The sequence below is a fragment of the Nothobranchius furzeri genome, chromosome 17 (genome assembly GCF_043380555.1).
Source record: "Nothobranchius furzeri strain GRZ-AD chromosome 17, NfurGRZ-RIMD1, whole genome shotgun sequence".
NCBI classification, from domain to species: domain Eukaryota; kingdom Metazoa; phylum Chordata; class Actinopteri; order Cyprinodontiformes; family Nothobranchiidae; genus Nothobranchius; species Nothobranchius furzeri.
In genome coordinates this window covers 31,262,864-31,288,713 of record NC_091757.1, presented here as the reverse complement: position 1 = coordinate 31,288,713, position 25,850 = coordinate 31,262,864, and the positions used below count along the sequence as shown (strand labels likewise).

Here is a 25,850-nt window from a genome sequence, read left to right as displayed (position 1 = left end):
TCACATAATAAACATTCCAATTCAGGTCAGTTCATTAAGCCAATCAGAAAAAAGTTTCCTATATAAGGAACCCAGCAAATTGCATCAGCTTTCCTCATACTAAGCAAGCATTTAGCGACAGTGGAGTGGAAAACTCCCTTTTAACAGGAAGAAACCTCCAGAGGATCCTGGCTCAGTATAAGCAGCCATCCTCCACGACTCACTGGGGATCGAGAAGACGGAGCACACACACACACACACACACACACACACACACACACACACACACACACACACACACCAAGTAATGTTTCTATGGTTACATTGTGATTTCTTAGTAAATATTCTATTTGGTGAGAGATAAACTTTACTGTATTTATCCTAGTGAATCTATAATTAAATGAGTAAACTAGTAGTAGCACATCCAATGCCAAAGACAGTAAAATGTTATTATCAGGAGAGAGAGAATGTTTAAGTGGTTAGCAGCAGTGTTCAAGCTGTCCGTAACCAAAGAGCTCCATGTCAGCATAGGTTAGCAGGTTCAAGAGTAAAGGTCATGTCAACATAATTAAAGTATGGCTTGTTTGTAAGAGCTGCAAGAGAAAGCCTCTCCTCTAAAATAATTTGGCAGACTTTATTTATTTAATTTTATTTTTGTTGCGTTCTGTGTTTGAGAGTAGAACTTCTGCTTTTCACGATGACGTCCACACAGGTACAGTTGGAGGTTCAAACTAACCACCAGTATATAGTCTGTTTATAATGAGCTCCTTGTTTATATTTTTCCATGTAAACTTATGCTTTTCGTGAAAAATTAACCTTCTAACGAAGCATTACGTAACAACAATATGTGTGTTTTCTGTTTTCTGTGTGACTGCTGCAGCCAGGGACGGGACATGCAGGTCTGTCTTTGGGATCTGAACGAAGGCCGCAGTGAGCTGCTGGAGTCTGTGTGGACCGGCAGTGTTGGATTCTGTCAGTGCTCCTTGCTGGAGACGAGCCCCACTAACTACCTGCTGGCTTTTGCAGCCCAACAGACAGAAGAGGTAGGACAGGAAAAGGAAGGTCTCCCAGTTCTCCCACTGTCCATCCCACACCGGGATGTGCTCCAAGTACCCCACAACCACAAATGATGAATTTGAAATGTTTGTAAGCATCAAACAGAAGAAAGATGACCGCAACTTAGATAATTGCCAAACTATGCTGCTTATGTCTTTTTGTTACCTTTTCAGTATCACTGATGGAACAAGAATATGCACAAATGGCTGCAATGTGAAAGCTTTTGTGTTTGTTAAAGGTCTGGTTCTCTGAGAACTCGTTAATACTTGTTCTTTGTAAAATGCCACCAATCACTTTGAGTTGCAAATACATTGGCTGGTAGAAGCATTAGCATTAGCATTAGCAGCTCCACAACATGGCAGAAAATGCTGGTGCTTGTGTTGTTTGTGCAGATGAAACATTTTATACCCATGAAGGAAAAGTGAACAAAGGCAGCAGCATATCATGAATATTAATGACCCTGTTGTTTTCCACCCCCCACTCCTAATAACTTCCAACGTTCGTAAACTCATCATTAGACTTTTCTGCAGAGTTGTTTTATTGACTTTAGAATATTTATTTTGTGGGTTTTAATTAGTTTCCAGGTTATGAAACTTCTGTGATCTTTACTTTTAAATGCCACCAATCCAATAAAACGTGTCATGGTTGTTAGGGAGTCCGTATGATACACGATCAGGCATTTTGGAGCCAGGAACCGTCAAACAGCAACCAGAATGTCATCATTAATAAATCAAAGTTCACATCTTGAGTCAGTGTGGAAGAACAGGAACATAAAACCGACACCCAGATAAATGTCAGGCAATTTTCACCAAGGTTGGCAACTTTCCATTTAGTGCTTTTGCCTGACACTCTCCATTGCTCTGAGAGAATCTACAAAAACAAGTATAAATGTTATTATTATTCTGGTGCTTAAATCTGACCTGATGAAGTGGTTGTTTGGCTATTTTAACCTTTAGCTGGCAGCACAAAAAGCACCTTTTCTTGTGTCTACACTGGAATGAGGTCACAGTTTTGCTTGTTGTGTAGTGCAGACAAGCTTGTATGGTTTAGCGAGGAGTCAGTGTCTGAGAGGTGAAGCTGGACAGGGAGAAGGCAGCCAGCTATTTAGCCATCTTTTATTGCCTCCAGATTCATATTACTTGCTTTGCCGTGGAGGAGACGCACTTGAAAGGGACGGAGCGGTCACCTGATCCAGCCAAACGTGCCTCTGCTAACCCCGGCCAAGCAGGCCAGGCATCAGGGCGCCTGTGACTCCCAGCACCTCAATAATGCCATTGTCCCAACAGACACAGACAGAGGCACACCTATACAGCCATAAAAGGCTGGCCAAAACAGACCCAAGCCGATTTTGTCATCCAGACTCTCCACCTCATTCTACGCAGACACAACGGGCCAAAAAAAGATGCTTATCATGCATCTGCTAAGTAAAACACCCAAATTAACAAATTCCCCAAGAAACAATGCAGAGGCACATGCCACAGAGCATGCACCAATGCACGCGTTTGCAATGTGGGCAAAAGAAAACAGGTCAGTGCTCAAATATGAGAAAGCAGTTTTAATGTGAGCTGCTTTGGGTGGTTTCTGTGTTTACTGTACTCACAGTGAGATTCCTGCCAGCAGAGCGCTGCTGTGGTACAAACATTAATTAATTGCATAGGTGTTTTATTTATGGGCAGTTTGATGCCACACAAGAACAGAGATCACCTGAGGCACAGACAAGTCTTTAAAAGCTCTCTTTGTCAGGCACACAGAGGTAAACACGTAGGACAGATGTGGCCTGGTGATAAAATACAGATCACTCGCTTAAAGGGCTATTTAATAGCAGGCCTAATGACGATGAATATGCGAATCATCAGCACAGAGGAAGTGAGAGCTTTAGTAGTGATGTGGGTGCACACACACACACACACACACACACACACACACACACACACACACACACACACACACACACACACACACACACACACACACAGGCATACAGAGGCACACACTTGATTATTAGCTTCATTAGCTGCTGTAGTTTTATGAGAATTGGTGCCAATGTGTGCAGGAAAACACAGCTCGTGTCACAGGGTCAACTTTAACGCGATTGATTATAGACAGTGTGGCGGCTGCCCTCCACTGATGGATACAACTGTCCTGCTGGATGAAGGCACACGTCTGAAAAGCGACCACAGCTTCAGGGCGAGGCTTAGCTGCAGTTTCCTCCACATATGTCTTACAGTTTTAAAACTGAATAGGTTAAGCAAACTTACTTTAGGATTCTATAGTGAACTTCAGGATAAAATAACACACTTACCTCCTCAGTGGCCTAGTGGTAGAGTGTCCGCCCTGGGACTGGGAGATGGGGGTTTAAATCCTGGTCGGGTCATACCAAAGACTTTAAAAATGCTCCCCATTTGACACTCCGCTTTAAAGGGGTTGGATTGGGGGAGTTAAACCATCGAATAGTTCCTGAGCGTGACCACAGCTGCAGCTCACCGCTCCCCACGGGGAGGGGTCAAACGCAGAAATGTAATTTCACCTGTGTGTGATGACTAATGGGACTTTAATCTTAACTTTATTATATTATTGCATAAGTGCTCACATGGTACTCTCACAAGTATGGACTTGGGCATTTTTACCACATAACCTAAGGCTGCGGTTGGCACCAAATGCACTACAAACTATTACCGTGTGCTTTTCAGAAAAAAACTGTTATTGCTCTATATCCTCATGCAGTTGGTGCAGGGATATTTTGGTTCTGTCGTATTGTTGTGTCCCTGTTTCTTTCTCTCTTCCTGCCGGTCTAGAAGGAGATTCTTCTACATCCTTTGTTTATTTTTGTGAACAGTTTTTTTCTTCTTATACATGATATTACAGGTTGATGGTCAGTTGGCTGATTGTCAGAAGCTGGTTTAGACTGAAGCATCCAAACCATTCAGACAGAATAACAGAAGCTTTGTGTCGAGCGTTGAGAGCAGTTCTCAACAACAGTCACAAGACATTTTAGCGTATAATCTTTAAAATGGCAGAGTAGAAGTTTGCTAACTTTGACTGGATGTGGCGGCCATCTTGAATGTAATCTGGTAGATGTTTATGGGCTTGTTCGAGTTGAGAAAACAGACGAGAGCAGACGGACGCAGCAGGGGGAGTGGCTGAAAGCTGGCGTTTAAGCCGAACAGATTTCCCTACATGTGTAGCTCGTGGGTGACGACGGATGAAGATGTCGCGTTAGAGTTCATGCTTGTTTAATTTTTTTTTAAATTCTGGTTCCTGATAGCAGCTGAAACACATCCTCACGTGCTTGTGGATATCATATAATGCATATGAAGACATGACTGTAATAATAAGTAAAGGTTATCAGCTGTAGGTTTAGTGTGCTCATATTAAACGTGACAAATAACACAAAACACATTTCTCTTTATGGCCTACATTATGCATTCTACCACTGGATGTTTGGATCAAAATGTGAACCAATCAGGTCTTAGATCAGGTGAGAGCCAGGCGTTTCCCGTCATGCCGGTTTTGCAGCCGGTGGAGAGCAACTGCAGTGCCTTGCTCCAAAATCTGCGGCCGCCTTGATCTCACGAGGTGATCGTTGCCTACTTATGCATGATGTCAGAGCAAGTCGGACACAAATCTAACCGGCATGCACTGCGCGCCGATCACCGGTGATGGAATCTGCGCAGAACTGGCTCATCTCGAACAAGCCCTATGTTAGTATTAAGCAGGTATACGCTCACCTAAAGGATTATTAGGAACATCTGCTCAACTTCTCCTTAATGCAATTATCTAATCAACCAATCATATGGCAGTTGCTTCAATGAATTTAGGGGTGTGGTCCTGGTCAAGACAATCTACTGGACTCCAAACTGAAGGTCAGAATGGGAAAGAAAGGTCATTTAAGCAATTTTGAGCGTGGCATGGTTGTTGGTGCCAGACGGGCTGGTCTGAGTATTTCACAATCTGCTCAGTTCCCGGGTTTTTCATGCACAACCATTTCTAGGGTTTACAAAGAATGTTGTGAAAAGGGAAAACATCCAGTATGCAGCAGTCCTGTGGGCAAAAATGCCTTGGTTGGTTCGCTGGAGTTTTGGGCAATTACGCCCACATTTTCTAAGTTAAACACATCTCTTTCAACAACAGTAGTTTCTGCTTCAGCACCCCCCCCCCCCCCCCCCCCCCCCTGCGCAGTGGCCACAAACTCACTGATGCGCCTGCAGCCTCTCGGAGTTCCTGCTGCTCTAAACATTAAAATAATTATTTCATTTTCTGTTCCTCACTTCTGATTACCTTCAATGGTGTCTGTTTGTTGCAACCAGCAGGTTCAAAAACTAACTTGTTTTTATTTGACTATTTTTCTGTCCTGTCTGTTTATTATCTTCCTGCATCTCCTCTCAATCCTAAAGAAAAACTGCTACCTGGGTTCATATATATTCACCTTATGAGTTACCTTTGAACTGCAGTTCTAAAAGATCTACCGACCACAAAAACAGCGGAGTGCGCGCCATTGCATCACCGGAGGACAAAACAGGTGATGTGATGCGCTCCACAGCAGCGAAAAGCATCAGGCACAAATAAAAGACAGAAAACATAAAAGGAAATGAGCCGACATGAACGATCGCGTGTTAAATTTGTTTTTGAGGTGGCGACACCTGATTTGATGTTACTGTGGCCGTGCTCAGGACGCAGATGTCTGGAGCGCATCAACAATCAGAGCTTTGCATGCGCAAGCTGGTTAAGGTTAGGATGGGGGTGAGGGGATTGTTAAATTGCAAGAGGGTAAAGGTCACAATTCGGTTAAATGCCCGTTTTACTGTGGGCGTCAGATACCGACGCTCTGGCACAGCGCGTCGCCTCCCAACGCGCAGGGGCTCGTCACCTGCTGTCTTTTCCGAGGACTGCATCTTGACAGTCATTATCACGTGACAGCGACTAGTGGTCTATGAAAGGCATAAAAAGTCACTACAGAGCAGTGAAGTCGACTATTCGACTAGCTGATACAACCCCTACCATGTCCATTTACCCATCCTCTGGTGGCTACTTCCAGCAGGATAATGCACCATGTCATAAAGCTCCAATCATTTCTAATTGGTTACTTGAACATGACGATGAGTTCACTGTACTACAACGGCCCCCACAGTCACCAGATCTCAAACCGGGAGAGCATCTTTGGGATGTGGTGGAACGGGAGCTTCGTGCCCTGGATGTGCATCCCACACATCTCCATCAACTGCAAGATGCTATCCTATCAATATGGGCCAACATTTCTAAAGAACGCTTTCAGCACCTTGTTGGATCAACGCCATGTGGAATTAAGGCAGTTCTGAAGGTGAAAGGGGGTCAAACACCGTATTAGTATTTTGTTCCTAATAATCATTTAGGTGAGTTTATAACAGGTATAGTTATAAATCCACTGAAGTTTGAGACCAACTGTGTTTTTCCACAGATCAAGATTATTGAGCTGCCCAGTAAGAACCCAGTCTGCACCCTGACACCCAAGGCCAAGGTGGGAATGGTCATGTGCATAAAACTATGGAAGGTAAGTTAGGCAGGTGGTTACGACGTCAGCAGTTTACCTTAACTGTAACCGTGTACATGTCAGGTTTAGCTGGTTTCCTTCGACAGCCAAGAGATTCACGCTTTTTGCTGATTGGCCAGCCCCACTTGACAAGATGCTGTAACAGACAAATCAACAAACGCACATGTGAGTGGCGTTGTGTGATTTACAGCCTAACAACTCGTCCCAGGCCATTTTTCCATGCCTGTCTTCTCAGCTGGCAGCAAGTCCCAACACTGTAATTAGAGCGTTTGGAAAGGCCGTGGGTTCACAGCCATATATCAGCCTGCAGCTGTATATCCAATCTGATCTGGGCTAAAAGTTAGCTTTCTGTTTTGTATATGCTGTTGAAAGTTTTATTTGCCACCCAATAATAGGAGCATGTAATTATTTTCACGGTTAATAATTAACTTTTTGGGTTTGGGGGCTGCGGGCTAACGGCTTTCTTTGCATACATTTTATGTCCCGCTTAGTTTAAATGCTAAAAAAAAGGTAAAAACACAGATTACCGTGTTGAAATTTAGGGTCATGACTGACTGAGTTTGGGGTTCAGTTATCAAGTTAGTCATGTCGATGTTGCGTTTGTGTTTTTATTGTTTTGCTTTGATTTTCACGCTGCACCCACCTTTCATGGTCTGATTTATGAGCCAGATCTGGCTCAGCGTTGAGTGCCAGGAAGCAAAATGATCAATTATAGCAGAATAAATTATATAATATCATTGTAATACAGCTGTCTGACTTCAAAGCTCTAGGGCTCTGGTGATTGTAAATCATTTCATGCTGATTCCTTTCAAGGCAGTGGCATGCTCGTCTGTTATGCTGACTTGGAGTCTTGAGAGCTACACTCTGGAAAAAGACCCCAAACATGAATTTATGAACATGTGCAAATCCCTCCTATACTCTCTAACTCATGCATTTTTTCAGTCACAAGAAAAAAAAAAATTCTCGTCACATCAAATGAGCTGCCCGCTGCACCCTTCAACCCACACAGCTGGAGGCAGCAGCTGGAGGCAGCAGCTGAAACAAAAAACATCAACTTTTTCTGTCCGTCCTACTCGCCATCACTCGTTTGCACCATTCTGTAGAGGAAGTGACTCCCTTCCTTTAGTTAAACCCCCCAACAATTATCTCTGAAATTGTACTTATTAGATTTTTGCTGTGAACAGATCCCACCCAGCTCCTAGGTGGAGTTGATCGTTCAGTTCCTCGCCTGATTGGGTATGAAGCAGTGAACAGAGGAGTGTAAGGTTGTAGAAAGCCTCCACATGTGGGTGAAGCTTGGCCGCAGGGACGGTGGTGATGTATGATGTGCGAGGCCTTTAATGTGAGCAGAGGCTGGCTGGGAAAAGGAAATGTTCCTACGCAGATATCCATCACTCCAAGCTCATCGCCTCGCCGTCTCGTGGTCGTGACATCACAGTGGGACTGGGACAGCCGCAGAGGGAAGCGACTGGTTCTTCATGTCGTAGCCGCTCCTGCTCTCAGGGTTTCTCATATAGCTGGTTTATATTTTTTTACATGATTTCATTTAATTTGTTCCTGATTTTGTTTAAATGTTCCTTACAGCTTATTTCATTCTATCCAGAAGTTGTTTTTTTTTCCTTTCAGCCATCTTGTGAGTTAAAACCAACAGATGAGTGGAGTACATTAATGCTACTTTATTTTTATAGTAATTAAAATCAGTAATCACATTCAACCCAGAAATCCCCATTAAAGAACTCAGTCCTTGATATGACATGAAGAGTTGTTCGTAGACCCGACTTTTAGGACTAAAGCTCTCCAAGAGGCAGCAGTGTGACTTCCATCAGACTGGAAAAGATCTGCTTTAGTCTGCACACATGTCTAGAGTTTTTATTTACTCTGAAATAATGTTTATTTAGATAAAATATTCATGACATTAGTTTTAAACTGAGAGGAGCAGTAGTAGGAAATGTACATGTTCTAATTCTACAAGTCTCTCTGTTGAGAGAGCTGTCACCATAACCAAACGAGTGTGTGTGTTAGAACGGCCTAATCACAGATTACCTGTAATCCTTCTGACGAGACGCTAATTGAAAATTAAAGCATCAAGCTGACAGCTGCCACTTTATTATTCTGAGTGCTGACGGCAGTTTATCAGATTTAAGACGAACGTTGATGTAGCAGATTTCCAACCAGCTATGAGAATTTACACGCTTTATTAGAAATGAATGGTTTAAGGGTGTCAAAACTACTGTTTCTATTTTGTAAAATTGATTGAAATCCAATCACAAACATGAAGCTTCCTGGTGAAGTTAGATTTTCCTCCACTGGTCCGTCTTCTCCAAGCAGCTTCCAGCCGTCTGTCCTTCCAGTTGTTCCCCTGTGATGAATCTCCTCCCAGCACCCCAACCCCACTCCAGTAGAGAGCCCTCTTGTAGAAAGGCCTATGGAGGATATAATGAATTAGGTGTCTACCTAGGGTTCCCTGACCTCTGACCCATGACATCATCAATCAAGAAGGTCCTTCACTTAAGTGAAACGGTGGGCCCCAATCTGGAACGCTTAGCTCGATCCCTGCCGGCGAGCAGGGGGCCGCTGATTTTCACTTGTTTTTATTTGTTTTCATAATCCCTCGGTGTTCGTCCTCGCTGATGTGTTTGGAAGGAATACATGACTCTGTCTATAATTTGTTTAAAGCTGTAAGAAGAGAAATATAGAGCGTTAACAGAGAAGACTTGAACGTAGATGAAAAATGGTGGACGTGGCCTTCGCACACATATGGAAAAAATTTCTCTCCCTCCTGGTTCATGCCTGGCACTGTGCTGTTCCTGGCGTTCCGATCATGTGACTTTAAAACAAAGCTACAGCTGGTACACAAACGACGGTCTGTTTACCGTCTGAAACGCGCGTCCGTTAGTCTGTGGTACTGAGTTCGTGTTCGACAAAGTCCTGATTTAATTTTGATGACATTTCAGCTGTGTGTGTGTGTGTGTGTGTGTGTGTGTGTGTGTGTGTGTGTGTGTGTGTTTGTGTGTGTGTGTGTGTGTGTGTGTGTGTGTGTGTGTGTGTGTGTGTGTGTGTGTGTGTGTGTGTGTGTGTGTGTGTGTGTGCGCGCGCGTGTGCGTTTGTAAAGGAAAGTTCTTTAAGTTGATCAGTTAATCCTGCCTTTTTGATCTAACTCTCCTCTGTCTCCTCTCGCTTCTCACCTCCAGCATTGCAAATATATACAGAGCTTCTTCTTTTTGTCTCCTCATCATTTTTTCAATTCACATAATTAATTTATAAACTCAGCACTACCTAAACATCACTGTTGGAGCCGTTTTCCAGCACAGGGTGGTTATCTGTGATAACAGAGATTATTTTTTTCACAGATTGCACCATGTGCTCATTTAATGGGAGTGTGTGTTTTTCTTCAAACTGACTTGACTATATTGTTAAAGATGATGCCTGTTTGTGCTTCTGGTTTTATTTTAATTGAAAGACTTATTAAGCTTTATGTAAATATTGTGACTATTCATTATCCGCTGGTGAAACTGGGATTAAGCAGGATTACCTTTTCAGGGTTCGTCACTCAAGCTTTAATCTTTAGTGTTTATCAGAACAATTATTTGTTTCAGTGTGTGACTAACAGAAAATCACATGTCCTGGATGATTGCAGGACTTTCTGTTGTCAGTTTTTAATGTAATTTTGAAACTTTTACCTTTTATTAAATAAGCAGCACTTCTATGGGTTTTTATGGGCGTCGTTTCTACAAATGAAGCTTTATGGTTCTTCTTCTTTTTTTATCTTTGATTCGGTTTACCATGGTGTTGTCTGGAGACTTAAGGGACTTTTCGGACTTTTGAATTTTTATGCTCGCGATTGCCCCCTCAGGCCAAAAGCGTAACGGCAGCTTCAATAGTAGGCTCGTGCACGAGGCGCGCATGCTGTACGTGCACACTCCTTAATGAAAATAACAGCTGAGACAGTCCTGTGTGTGTGTGTGTGTGTGTGGTGGTGGGGGGGGGGGGGGGGGGGGGGGGGGGGCCTGGAGGACAGAGGACAGGAGAACAGGTCAGTCCTCCTGCATGCTCAGATCATTCCCTTCCCTTGCTTGAAAAATTGTTCCAAAATGAAAGTTGAACCCACATCTTTTTTATCTGTGAATTCAATGCCGTTCGGCGAGTCTCAAATAACAATTTGGGCATCTTACTGTAAAAAAATATACCATTAATGTAAAAAAGATACTCTAAATAAAAGTATTTCTCACCCAGACTCGAACCCAGGTTTTCTGCATGAGAGTCAGACATCTTACAAGGTGAGCTACACACCAGTAACATTTAAAATATCTGTAACTTTTATGTCCTTGATGACAGCTGAAACAACGTCAAACCAAAGTTTGGAGTGAAAATGGCTATCTTGTTGCGAATTTGCAGGAAGAAAGTAGCTAAGGGTCCTCAAAAATGTAGCTAGCTTTGTCACCAGGCGTTAGGAACAGCGACAAAGTGGCACTACCTCACTCTCTGCTGCTAAAGCTACTAATGGCAAATGCTACGGGCTATGCCTGAGCGTGAACGCGCATGAAGCAGCCTGCTTGACCCGAGAAGCTCTCTTTTTCTGTGATTTTACAGAAAAACAGGCAATCACATTAAAAATGCCAGGGTTCATTCTACAGGACCAGGGCATTTCAGGAGAATGTATGAAGAAGACATTTATTATTTCTACACATGTTTTGGCTGTCAAACTTCCATAATGTCCCTTTATGAACCATAAAATGTGAGATTCCATAGAAATATGAAATATCAATCTGATGGATCTTTGAATATTTTAACCAGATGATCAGAACTTTTTATTGCAGGGATTATGTGACACTTTGTATTAACCCCGAGGAAAGTGAGAGAGTCAGGTTTATAATAGTTAAGAAATTTATTTCTACACAATTTAAACAAGACCAACTTTAAACACTCTGTTTACTGATGAATTAGGTGGAATAAGACGTGAGATGAATGATGTATATGTGTGGAATGTGGTTATCAGAACCTCGTATCCGGAGAATCATTTAGTTCTGAGTGGGAGTGAATGTTTCACTCTAAACTTTAGTTGAAGATTTATAACACACATGAAACGCCATCTGTTGGTCTATGTACCCCAGGGGAAGCCTCCGTTTAGATCCAGAATGTCGAGGTCCTCTTGGACCCTCCTTGGTACCGAAGCTGGTAGAAACAGCAGTGGTGCCGACCAGTCTAGTCTCAGAATGCTCCCAGGTCACGGCAGGTTATTATTGGCGTCAGCGAGACCCTGAAGGGGTTGTGAGGTTCAGCTTTTATTCTGAAGGAACCGTTGCAGTCAGGTGTAACGTGCAACAGATTTTATCCAGCTTGTCGAGGTTCTTTTGGCTGAAGAGGAAGTCCGGATGGCCTGTCCGAACTTCTCTAGAACGCTTTGAACTAAAGAAAAGGTGGCGTGGAATAGTTTTTATAATTGTCATATTTTGGTTCACTGGCGAATCAGAATTTGACATGAAAAAGAGGGTTTCTACAAACACCACAGAAAATCATGCCTCGCATCAGAAACGAAGGTTCTGATTAGATCAGACAAAAGGAAATGTGTCATGTGACTTTAGCATTTCTCTGTGTCATCAGTGTCTAGTGCAGCTGTCCAAGATTATAATTACTTGTAAAATACTACTGATCACAGAATTATAATATAAGTAATAACATTGTCATTTCACAGATTGATTTAACATTGGATTCACGTTATAACTGGCATAAACAAACGTTGTTTGATTATGTAATTATCAAGAGAGTTCTCCTTCTTGTCTTAAGCTGTAAAGAGGTGAAGCAGTTCAGATGAGCAGAGGCATGAAAGGCCTTGGCCAGTATCTCATGTAGATTAGGCCTGTGTCAGAGACGATATGTCTCCACTCGAGCAGACGCAGCAGAGCATGACCTTTAGGTCAAAAGCAGGACATTTCATGACGCTACATGATCAGCTCCAGCACATCTTTTCCGTGGGATCCCTCAGGGTTTGATCCTTGGACCTTTTCTATTCTCTGTACCTGCAAACTTTGTGAACCATTTTGAGAAAATGTGGCATCTCTTTCCACGGCTTTATAGATGGCTGCCAGATTTAGTTAAGACCTGCTCTTGTCCCAAAGTGTCTTGAAGACATCAAAGCCAGGATTGGTCAGGATTCTCGACTTGATGAATGGAACTGTTATGCAGAAGAGCTTCTTGCATTTAAGGCTGAAGTAAAAAAGTATGCCAGTCCTGTTGAGATGAGACCCAGAGAGAATCATAGATGCCTTTAATAGGGATGTCCCGATACAACGGTATTGCACCCTTCAGAATTGACCGATATCAATGTGTTAGGATATCAGCACAAATCATGCTTACTTTTACCTATAACAAGAAAACAAGTGCCAATAACAGTAAGTATGAGAAAAATGAAAAAATGTTCTTAACCATCGGTTGCAAAAACGTGAACCTTGCTTATATTGGAGGTTTTTGATGCCGCCCGATATAATTCGATACACTGTTTTTGGGCCGATATCGAATTACTTCCAATATCGATATCAGAACGGGACATCCCTAGCCTTTAACACCACTGTAATGGACTTGATGTTGGTATCAACCTCCAGTTTGTTTAAAACACTGCTGCCTGTAAAGAAGAAAGAGCGAAAACTGCCTTTTATATAGCACCTCTTAAGATAAAAATCACGAGGTGCTTCACAAAAACAAAAAATTAAAATGTAAAAAAAGATTTAAAAAATTATTAAAAATCTGTTTAAAATGTCTCTTTACTGGAACACAGGAGCCCATCTCGCCCATTATGTCCTCTCTCCATTGACTTCCACTAAACCAGTTTTAAGATCCCGCTCTTGGCCTAGGAATTCCTAAACTGTCTTTCCCCCTGACCTCTCTGACCTACCTTCACAAACTCTTAGATCAGCTGACCAGCTGCTCTTGGTGGTTCCAGCAACTAGGCTGAAACTCGGAGAAGATCAGACATTTTTATTGTGCCCCCAAGATAAATGTGTGTGTGTGTGTGTGTGTGTTTTACATTTGATGGAATCTGGGATAATTTTTAAGAAATGTGTTTGTGCATATTTAATCATTTAAAAACCGTTTTACTATCTTAAATGTTTTTCATTTTGCTTTCTTTATTTTAAAGTATATTGACAGCAGGAAATTGATTAAAATATAAATGAAATAACAATTAAAAAAATCCAATCGGTTTTAGACAGAGTGAAAGAAAAGCTCTGCGACAGCAAAGGCAAACACAAACTCAAGAGTAGCTAAAATAAACAATAAAAATGCAACATTTGGATTTTAACCAACCAGATGCTTTGGCGGGTGTCTACAGTGATGTGAGCTGGCTGTAAGGTCCACAGCTCAGGAATATGGATGAGTTGTAAAGTGAGGAGTGGTGTAATGTGTTCTGATGGAGGCTGACGAATGGAGCCCACAGCGTCTCTGAGTGTCAGCAGGAGCTCCCAGCATGATAACCTCTGCTCCTCTCAGCTTCCAGCACCAGTCAGCGGTTTCTGTGGCTTTTACGGCTCGGCTCGCGCGTCACATCTTAACTCGGACTGCTTTGTGTGTCCTCGCTTCCTTGACTTCTGTCCCTCCTCCTTTCTCCCCCTCTTGCAGACGAACTCGGGTCTTGGACCGCTCCTGTTGGCTGGTTACGAGGACGGGTCCCTGTTGCTGTGGGACGTAACCCAGAGAGCCAAGCTGAGCCAAGTCAGAGCCCACCCTGAGCCAGTCATGTGCCTGACCTTCGACCCCAGGCGTCTGAGGGGCATATCAGGCTCCTCGGAGAAGAAACTGTCCTCCTGGACGCTGGACAGTCAGAACAACATACAGGTTAGCAGACTCAGGGCTGGACCTGTGGGGCTTTTTAGCCCAATTTTCATTTTACTGTAGCATACTCATTTTTAATTATAATAATGAAATTATTTATGTTTGTTAATAACTTGATTTATTCAAATATACCTTTAAAGATTTTACTTTCTTTCCAGATTTGTATCCACGTTTTTCTGCTTTTATAATTCTAACAGTACTGTCCATGCCTTTCAGCTGCCGTTACGTCTTTGTTTTAAATTTATATCAGGGAGCACACATTTATTTAAATAGGGAATTTCATGACAATTGCTTTGATGCAAGCTATTTAAGGAACCATGTTGTTCTCTTAAGAGTGTCCAACCTGCTAACTGATCGTCGCACAATAAACTAAATCCCTCCAAACAGAATAAACTTTATTGGAGGAGAAGGGAGGAGTTTGTTTTCACCAGACTGGCTTGGAAAACATTAGAGGCCAAAGAGGAAGAGGCTCAGCGGGGCTCCAGGGGCCATAAATCAGCTGCTGGTTACACAGCGTTGGCAGGGCTAGGGGCCAAGAACCAGCCAGGGGCTGTCACTCTGGAATCACACACACACACACACACACACACACACACACTGTAATGATACTTCTACAGTGATAAAATGTAAATCCACACTTTGCATTAAAAAGAAATGGGTACAACATCCATTCTAACTAGCATACAGCTGTAGGTACAATTACTTGGAATAGCAGTACATAAAGTTTATACTTTCCGAGTCATCCTAAAGCCCCCGCTACACTTAAAGATCAGCTTTGCACCATAATTCATTTTCCATAACAGCCAATGCTTCAGAGACTCAATGCCTCATTTAAAGCTATATTTTCTCTTGATTTCATGAGCAAAAGGGAAAGCTCCCATTTTTCAGTGAGCTCTCATGAATCAGAGCCAAGGGGAACCTTCGGCTGATATAGTACACTCCGGCTCAGTGAAGGGCTATTATTCTTTCCAGGGCTTTTTATAAATGAGTGCTTGAATTAGAAATATTTGCACAGCTCCATTTTCTCACCCTGAAATTGTGTCTAGACGAACACCATTCAGTATACCATAAACAGCGGGAGAATGGTTATTTGGGTTATTTTGCTCAAGCAACAAAATATTGATTCAGCGTGTAATGCAGGATGAGGATGACAGGGAGAATGCACAAGGAGAGGGAAAGGAGCCAGTAGGGGCTTTTAAATTATCCTGAAGTGCAGCTCAGTGTGACGTCCAGACAGCTATGCTCAGTTCTTCCCACAGAAGTATTTTTGTGTGGCCGGAGTACGGGGGTGGGGGCCCCGCCGGGTGGCAGACCTGGGCCCCGGGTTCTGACGGACGACCTGCGAGAGGTAATAAAAATATCAAAACCTTGGAGGCCCCCAAGACAAACAAAAAACACATCTGCAGTACGGGGAACAGTAGTTCACAGTGGGAGGCTGCAATAAAGACAGAGGAGACTGTAAGTGTCACAGCATCCCACTTCCCACAAATTACCCCTGCGATACAGTTCAGTGCCGTGGAACCGGCTGGCAAGGCAGATGGATAGTTTCTGTTAAATTGAGGGGAAACTGAATGTGACACAGTGCAGTGCAGTTATGATTTAATGAAGCCGAGGGGCTGCGAGGTTAGCTTATCTGGGTCAGATAAAGACAGATAGCCACAGGAATGGAGCTTAATGATTTACACATGGCTCCAAGAGTTCTGTATCTGCCGCCTGACCCTGCCGGCCTGAGACTGCTTCGTAGTGAAGCATCATCTCAAGCGCCGCTTTCCTTCCAGCGTGCAGTTTTGGGGCGTGTGTCATGGTGAAACCAGGAGGGCGCGGGTGCTAAGAGCTGTTAAGCCACATTGGCGGCCACTCGGACGGACGGACGAGTCGAGTGATTGGTTTCTTTAGCAGAAAAGAGCCAAAGGTTGTGGCCTGCAGAGAGACAAAGCAGGTGCAGACAGAGGAAGATTAGCAGCGTGAATCAAGCATGGCTGACAGCGAGCCGTTTCTGACGACAGTCCTGTACAGGTGGAAGTCCTGTGATCTTAAACCGTTTCCTCTCACCAGCTGTGGCGCTGGTCAGCTGGTGTGGGCCTATTGAGTCACATCAGCGCCAACTTAGATTTTCCCTCTGTGTGAGTTAGTTTGTGCTGTTTTTGTAAAAACCAGCTGATAGTTGTTTTAGTGTCCTCCCCCCCACACCTTTTCCCCTCTCTCCTCTGAATGGGACTGCTCACCTGTTTGACGCATCCACATCATGTCAACCAGAGTGGAGCTCTAACAGACAAGGTGACAAAAGGCTGTAATCTCCACGCTGCTGAGTGTGATTCAGGGACAGGGTGTGTCAGAAATACCTGTGAAAAGCCTCGCAGCCGCTAGGCTCGAGTGAGCGAGCGATGACGGGACGTTTCAGTGGATCAGCACCAACAAGACTTGTGCCAAGACTAAGGTAGGGAGACAAGTGGAGCACAGCTTGATTGAAACCTGCCAAGTGGAGGCTCTTTTTTAATGGATGCTGTGCCAGTAAAATGTGACTAAAGAGGAAGCAGAAAGTCTGGTGGATTCAGCTGCTGAGTGGAATTAGTACCCTCCTGACAGCTGGGAAAGCTGATATTTAACCACTGAAACCCGCCGTGCGTTGATCCAGATGCTGCTGAAACAAAAACACACAAATATGGATTTTAGGAATGTTACAAGGTGATACTTTCAACTGTGGAATGGAGTTAACGCTGATGAGCTTTTCTAAAGACGGGGTTCGGTGAGCCTCAGTCGGCCTTTATATCCTCTAATCTTTGAATCAATCCATAAGATTTTTTAAAGACTTTAAAATAATTTTGTCATTTTAAAGTTAAAAATAAAATTTTAAGAGCTTTTGAATAACTATAAAAACTTCTCTGCATCTGTCATGGATTGGCTGGATCAGGGGAGCTGTCTGGTCCACTTTAGAGAGTTTCTTTTAAACAAATCTGGGTAACACTTTACAATAAGGCTCTCTTTATTATCGTTAGTGCATTATTAAGCATTAATAAACTATTAAATAAAGTGTTAACAATTGTGTTAATATTAATGTTAATATTAAGTAATGCATTACTAAGCAGACCCCCCAGCCCTTTTTCCTAAACTTAAGGACACTTAATAGTTAACAATCTTGAGAACATTAATAAAAGGACCCTTTGTTTATTAATGCTTAATAATGCACTAACTGACGTTAATAAAGAGATTAAGGATCTTGGGGTCTTGTTCATGAGGGAGGGAAGAAGGAGCGAGAGATTGACAAGCAGATTGGGGCAGTGTCTGCAGCGATGCGGGCGTTGGACCGGTCTGTCGTGGTAAAGAAGGACCTGAACCAGAAGGCAAAGCTCTTGATTTCCTGGTTGGTCTACATCCCAACCGTCACTTATGGTCACAAGCTTTATGTAATGACCGAAAGAACAAGATTGCAGATATAAGCGGCTGGGATTAGTTTCCTCCGGAGGGTGACCGGCATCAGCTGTAGAGATAGGGTGAGGAGCTTGGACATTCGGGGGGGGGGGGGACTCGGAGTAGAGCCGATGTTCCTCCACGTCGAGAGGAGCCAGCTGAGGTGGTTTGGACATCTGGACAGGATGCTGCGGGCATGTCCTGCCAGCAGCTGGCCCTCGGGTCAAACAAGGACATGTTGGAGCAAAATGGTAAATGGCCTGTATTTGATATAGCGCCTTCTAGGGTCCTGGAACCCCCCAAGGTGCTTCACAACACAATCAATCATTCACACATTCACACCCTGGTGGTGATGAGCTACACTGTAGCCGCAGCTGCCCTTGGGCGCACTGACAGAGGTGAGGCTGCCGTACACAGGTGCCACCGGTCCCTCCGACCACCACCAGCAGGCAAGCAAGCACCAGTCTGGCCCGGGAATGCCTTTGGGCTTTAACTTTCATCAAGAAAGTAAATTTGAAGCAGTTTTGATTTCTGAGAAATGGCTAAAACATAAAATGGATGCTCTAAAACAGGGGTCCCCAATCCTGGTCCTGGAGGGCCGGTATCCAGCAGGTTTTGTGTTTTTTCTGCTCCAACAGACTTGATTCAGTGGTTGAAACAGCTGTGCAGCAGCTCATCAGGCTCTGCAGAAGCCTGTTAATTAGCTGCTGATTGGAATCAGGTGTGTTGAAACAGAGTTCAAACTAAACCATGCAGGACACCGGCCCTCCAGGACCAGGATTGGGGACCCCTGCTCTAGAACACCAGCATCACAACCAGAACGACAACTGAAACGTGGAGCTTCAGCTGTGGTTTGAGCAGATATGAAGTCTTGCTGTTTATTAAACATCCAAAGACAGCGTTTGTTGTCTGAGTTTTAAATGATATCGTGGACTTCTAGTATTTTCCACATCCCTGATTAACTGATGGTTAGATAATTTTAATGAAGTGAAGTTAATTAAAATCTAAATGGCATTAATGATCCAAACTAATGTTACCACCACATCAAATGAACAAACACCGATGGTAACTGCGCCCAGGAACCAGCGTAAATTACTGCACAGGACGACTTTTCTCTCCACTTTCTCAGGAAGAAAGTAAAAACAGTTGAGCAGGCGGGCTTGCTGACGGACCGTTATTGCAATCATTCGCCGTTTACTGCTTGGAATTGGCCCTTAAATGAAACAAATGCCTTTTCCTGACACAAACTATGGGAAGCAAAACAAACAAAAACAGACACTTAAACCCATCATTATCAGGCCTCTAATGCAGACCAGATGGAGAGAGGTAGGGGCATACCAAGTACTTGAGGTAATAACAAAGCCCCCTAACCCCCGAGTCGTCCTGTATCAGGTTATCTGACTTGTTTGATCTAAGCAGAAACCAACACTTGATGCCAACAATAGTTTCAATAACTGCAGAAATAGGAAGAGGAAATATTGCCCCTGAAATTCTAACTTTGTTTCTTTGTGTTGTGATCAATGGCGTTCCTCTCGCTTTCCCTCTCATTCGCATTCCACTTTATTCACTTGGGCTGTGAGTACCTGGCTTATATCTTCCACATGCAGCTTGTGGACGGTTCCTGCCCTCAACAGGAGCGAGCAGATAAATAGCATCTCCAAGGCCATTAGTCTCCCCAGACACAACTTATGAAGTCAATTTTACGCTGTCCAGTTTGATTTTGCCTCTCACATCCAGATGTTTGCAGCCCATCCAGCTAGCGCATTACCCTATCCTCCAGGAAGAGCACGTTCGCTGCCTTGGAATGCCCGCGGCAGGCCCTTTAGATGGTGATCTTACAGAATGTTACCCCTTTCGAGAGACTGATACTGTCCTTGGGACACTAGATCACAGGGAGGGGGGCTGTGGTTAATCTTTAGCAGGCAGATGTTACAACAGTGTATTTTTCAGAGGTCTTTGCCCGCTGACCAGAGCTTTCATTGTGAGCGTAATTCATCAGAGACGCTTGAAGCAACATGGTCTCTGCAAACAAGTATTTCAGCATGGTGCTCTTTCTTTTTCTTGCAAACGGTGACACAGGTAACTCAGTTTCTTGTCATGCTAACTCCAAAGCAAATAATGGGTCTCGGAGAGATTTACTCGCAGCCCTCGTGCCGTAATGTTTTATGGCCGATGATTGAGTCCCAGGAGTTTACCGTCAGGTTTAACAGACCTCCAGCCTCACACTTGGGCCTCAGTCATCAGATCAGCTGATAGCATCTCTCTGGGCATGTTAGTGTTGGCCATGTTTCCTGGTAAGAAATGACGTAGCAACTTATTGACCTATTTTTTTGCCTTGTTTTGCTTTCTGTTTCATTTTTGCTTTCTGATTGAATAATAGGATTACTTGCATCTGAATGTCAAGTTGCTTTTTTGTAATTTTTGCAAGAAAATGACATTTCAAGGCAATTGAGAATTTTATTTTTCATAAGGGGTCCTTGTCAGTAACTAAGTGTAACACGATCTAAATGAAAGATCGGTAAGCAGATGAATAAGATCTAGTAATAGATTAAAGTACGTAAATTAGGTTTGTTGTTAAAAAAATAAGAAAAGTGTTTCTTAGACTACGTAAGCCATTTCGCTTCCTTGATTCTTAATGAAGGTAGGTGTGTGTGTGTGTGTGTGGCTTTACAGCTCCAGGATGATGTGACGCTGGTCAATCCCGGAGTCTCCCAGCTGTGTATCAGGGAGGATGGTAGGATCCTGGCATCAGCAGGCTGGGACGACAGGGTGAGGATATTCAGCTGGAAAACGTTACGACCACTGGCGGTTCTTCAGTACCACACTGACATGGTCCTCAGCGTAGCCTTCTCTGACCACCAGGACCCCAGACAACGACTGCTAGCTGCTGGGTCCAAGGACCAGCGCATCAGCTTGTGGTCGATATATAACGATGGAGCAGGCAAAGGCTGAGTCTGAGAGCTCTGGGAGGATGAAGAGACTAATGTGGTCCACTTTATGTCTTGCATGCTCTGCTGATGCGTTCATACCACAGAGACTCAGAACTTTTCCAGTTTGGTTTAATGCAAATAAGTCAAGTCTTTGCAATATTTGTTGTAATTAAATGTGTATTTTTATATTTTCTTACCAAACATGATTTAAAAGAATTCTGCATCATTTAGGAAACCAAAGAGACTAAAAACAACTTTGCTGCATAATTGCAAACTTGATTCTAGGATAAAAAGCAGGTTCTTGCTCTAAAATTTGTTGTTTTGTGTAAAAATTACAAATAAAAAAAACAAAATAAATAAAAAAAACAGGACAACAACAGTTTCCTCAACTGTAAGTCCAAATGAAATATTTCAGGTAATTAAGCAGCAGTTGACTCCTTTGAGCTATGGTTAGCTAAAGCCTGACCTGATGCTCTGCAGCAATGTGATCATGTTGACTTATCTGATGGAAGATTTGCTTCAGCGGACTTGAATTTGGGTTGTACGACGCACCTGAGCAGCGATGTAATCCCGTGTTGTTATTCTAGCAGCTTTCAGGCCCTGTAGGCTGACCTGAGCTGCATCTGTCAAACAGGGTTAATCATTGTGTGGACACACGCTGATTTAGTGGATCATTAGTTGCTCTCCCTGGTCAGTAATATTTACCTTTAAACTGATTTCCCGTCCTAGATGAATTATTTTCTTTTAAATAGCTCTGATGCATCGTGCTGAGAAGAGTTCAACAATCAGATGTCATTTAGAACATGTGCAATACCAAATATGAATGCATTTGTTTTCAAAAAGGTGCTAAAAGGTAGCCTGGCAAGCCAGACTAAATAAATGTATTATTTAGTCTGGCCATGCTCCATTGACGGCTCTCGGTTGTGGGGCGGGTTCTACCGTTGTCTTTCAAATGATCTCCGCATTCCACTGGACAATGAATGTGACATACTCTTGTTTCACTCTGTTGCATCATCCCACCCACCAGGCATATAGAGTGCCCTGATTGGCCCACAAAGCGGATAAAGCTCTGTGATTTGTTCACCAAGCAGATAGAGCACTATGATTGGCCCACCATTATGGACCAATCACAGCTCTTTATGTGTTTGAAACCCCTCTAGAGAGCTGTGATTGGCTAGCCAGAGTCCTGGTAGGAGCTGCTGAGGTTCCAATGGAGCATGCCTAGACCAAACTTTGCAAAGCAAGAATTTGGTCTAGTTCACTAGGCTAGCTAAAAGGCTCTAGATAGTGAGTATAATTGTCTCTAAAATATCAGAGCAAATGAGCAGCATGGGAGCTCATATGTTCCTGCAGCCTGATGAAAGGCCAAGGGCCAGAGCTTTAATGCCCCATGTTCAGCCTCACTTCTCTCCTGGGATCATCCCCGGTGGAGAAGCTCATCGTGATGAACAGGAAAGGCCTGAGGAATCAAACAGCCAGACGAGCAGAATGCCGAGGAACCGTTAGGACACAGAGGAAAGACGAGCCCATTATCTAGACAGGCTGTTTTGCTGCTACTGTCTCGAGGAACAAATGGTTCCACTTGTTGTTTTTCTTCTTTTAAAGCTTGTGTTTTGTAGTAAAATTCTCCAAACGTGTTGAAAATCTTGTACAAACAATCAACAGCGTATTTTCTGTGTTTACCACGGTCCCTGCAGAGGTCCATCCATCCCTTTTGTCCGGGGTCTCCGTGGTGACATCTTACATTCATGGAAGCTTCCTAACCCTCCTGTTGACTTTGAACAAACACTAGAGGTGATGCAGGCCAGCTTCCGTCCGTTCTCTGATAAATCAAATACCGAGTCCACTGGTGCAGATGTCTTCTGAATGGAGCAGACAGTGACTGGCCAGCCTCGGAGCAGCCTGCTGGGGTGGCGCTGGACCTCGTAAATCACTTCATAATGGATCATTTAGGAAGTCAATAAACTGACGGGGAGACTCTCCGCACAATGGGGCCTGTGCTTCACTTATCGCCTAACGTGTGTCTTCCCTGGCCTTTGGGGTCAGAGGTCAGTTTAGTTTTAGGATGGGACATAATCCAGCAGGCTGAGCAGCTCTCGCTCTCTCTCTCTCCTTAAAGCTCATGTTGTATTCACGGGTGTTTTACTTACTTAGTTATGTAAAAATCCAAATGAAAGAAAACATTCATCTATCCAACAAATGTGTTGTTGTTTTTGGTGAATTTAAGGAGGGAGAGTGTGTGTGTGAAAGGTGTTTTATTTAAACCCAGCTTGGTTTACCGGGTTTGTTGTTGTTAACGGTCCTCTGCAGGACGCCCGGCACGAGGAGCTGGAACGAATGCATCAAATCCCTGATGGGCCTGTCACAACAGATGATCCACATGAGTGCTAAGTGATCTTCCCGGTCTCATTACCGTCCGTCCTCTACCGTTTCTTACTAATGTGGCAAGTCCTGGCATCTTTTAAACCCAGAGCACCAGTCGTCTGGGTACATTAAGTTTTATGCAGCAGAAGTGGGCGTCGCAGTTTGGCTTTTTACAACCTGAATCATTGAAATATCTATTTTTTTGTTTCCTGTTGAAACTTGCACCTTGTGTGTTTCATATATATCTAAATGTGTGTGGACATACAAACGTATGAACATAAGCATTTAGTTTAGACACGTGCAATTCATTATAATTTCTCCAGCAGGCGCTGTTTCTCCAGATTAACCACCACGGAGGGCTGTAGGTTATCTTTAGTTTGTATTAAATTATTAGAACTTATTTTTGTGTATTCATCAGGATACAGACCACCTTGAAAATGAGACGCTACATCTTAAAGGACTTTCCAGTAATAAAAGTGAAGAATCCAGTAAAAATGTTGATACTTTTCATCTTGGTTCTCATGTAGAACCATGTAAAGATGAGGCACATTAAGTAAATGTGCTCAAACCGTTCAAATGGAACATTTACATTTCAGTATTTTTTACAATTCACTGTTAAACTCAGAAAATATCATGCTTTAACATTTACTGGATAACTTTCTTAATTAAATAATTTACCCATCTAATTATTTATTTGTTTACTATTTAGGAAAGCAATACATTTATTTAAGATGAAACTTTCAGTGCAACAATAAAATTAGCTTATTATAAACCCAAGAACTATATTTTCTATTCTCTGTTTACTAATTTCATAGTTTAATTATGTTTAAATTGCTCAAAAGGCTCAATAAACATGATTTATGAAACAATGAAGACCATGAGGTCTTATCCTATAAGTATTTAAGCAATAACTGATAATAAAACATCTTCCATTTTTACAACTTTACTTTATGTCCATCGGGATCACGGTTACCCGCATTTAACATGGTTTCCTATATTTAATCAAAACGTAGTCTTCCCTCCTCCCCAACACCACCTCCAACCTCCGTGAGACCTAAGGGTGCTGTCTCCCAGGAGCTGCAGGCATCTCCAGAGCTCCCCGACCAGGAAGAAGGAACGGTCTGTATGGAGTATTAGCTTACACTCAACAACACCTGCAATAATAACAATAATAATAATATTTATAATAATGACAACAATGTAAAATGGCCCGTATTTGTATAGCGTATTCTTAGGGTTCTACAACCCCCAAAGGCGCTTCACAACACAACACGATCATTCACCCTTTCACACACTGGTGGGGGTGAGCTACGATGTAGCCACAGCTGCCCTGAGGCACACTGACAGAGGTGAGGCCTGCCGAACACTGGCGCCACCAGCCGACAAGGTTGGGCATCTTGCTCAAGGACACAGCAGCAGCACTCTGATCAGAACCGGGATGGAACCTGCAACCTTCCGATTACTGGACAACCCACTCTATGTCCTGAACTACTGCTAGAAGAGACCATGTGTAGTTTTTATCGTTCATCTCTGGAAACATCCATCAAAATGTTGTTGAAAATGAATCAAATGATGCCCAGCTGTTGAAAAATATTGGCGGCTTCGTATCGTATAACCATAAAAATCAGGTCTAAAACACATGTAGCAGATCTACGTCTCTGGGCGACACATGCTTTCTCTCCACAGGAGCCTGTGAGGGCAAAACACATTCTACTGATTCATAACAAACGGTTACAAAACTGTTGTCATTCATACAGATTGCTGTTTTACACATTTACCTCTTCACTCGTCAGTGATGAAAGGGAGTCTGATGTGATGTCATTTTGCTGGAGGTTGCCCTCCCATGGATTTTTGACCCTAATGGCTATCCGTTGGTAAGGTTTTACTCAAACACAAAAATACCGCTTTATTGAAATTTAGATTTGTACTGCCCCCTATCACCAGGGAAAACACACACAGTCACTTTAAAGAGCAAGTCACCCCCAAAGCAACTTATTTTGCTGAAAACTATAAATGAGTGTCTAAGCATGCTGCAGACACATTCAGTCAATAATATGGCACTTTAGTGCATCATAGTTAAAATAAAAAAAAAATCTGTCTAAAACTGTTCAGTGTTGCGCCGTCTTCAGGTAAAACCTCTGCATTTGAAATTAAATCTGCCATCGCTATTGGCTAAGAGGTACATAATGATGTCACAATGTCGTTGTGAGCCTGTGGATGTTTGTATTTGTTAGCGGCTTCGCCCTCTTGGTCTGCCAGGCAACAGCATTGTTGCATTTTTCAAACATACGGTGGGAGTGGAGGAAGACTCTGGTAGGGGGTGACTTGCTCTTTAATGATAATTAATAATAAAGCAGGGTTAAACATAATTAAACAATCAAAGATATATCTGCGAGTCAAAGCTTGTTCAAATGCCCAAATGTTTCTGAATTTATGAATCATTGAGTGAATAATTAAGACTGAACATGACTAACCTTGAGCCTAGGTGTAACTGACCTGTGTTATTAATATTTTCTGAGGTTTGTTGGTCACCATGTAGGAAAACCAAAGTGTATTCAACCAGTTAGCTGGTGTTAAAACCGTTATTTAACCTCTGACACCTTTACAAGCCGTTTAACAGTCAGAGGTCACGTGCCCCCAGGCATCCTCCACCCCAGTCTCAGCTTCATGGGAGCAGTTTAAGGAAAACAACCACAAAAGTTATTGAGATGAATCATTAGGTTGGGTTTTTTCTTTGTGGCCTGACAGCCCCAAATCCCAAA

The 25,850-nt window shown here is 43.1% G+C and overlaps 1 protein-coding gene across 2 annotated transcripts in view; it reads left to right on the top strand.

Annotated features, from left to right (window-relative positions):
- The window catches only part of gnb1l (guanine nucleotide binding protein (G protein), beta polypeptide 1-like), a 33,898-nt gene extending 8,184 nt beyond the window's left edge, over nucleotides 1-25,714 (top strand). For both annotated transcript variants that reach the window (XM_054731254.2, XM_054731255.2), the window contains 4 exons: nucleotides 860-1,022; nucleotides 6,470-6,562; nucleotides 14,174-14,389; nucleotides 20,468-25,714. In XM_054731254.2, coding sequence (XP_054587229.2) covers nucleotides 860-1,022; nucleotides 6,470-6,562; nucleotides 14,174-14,389; nucleotides 20,468-20,746 — 751 coding nt within the window. In that variant the 3' untranslated portion in view covers nucleotides 20,747-25,714. The remainder of the gene's footprint in view (nucleotides 1-859; nucleotides 1,023-6,469; nucleotides 6,563-14,173; nucleotides 14,390-20,467) is intronic.
- Nucleotides 25,715-25,850: the final 136 nt, after the last annotated feature.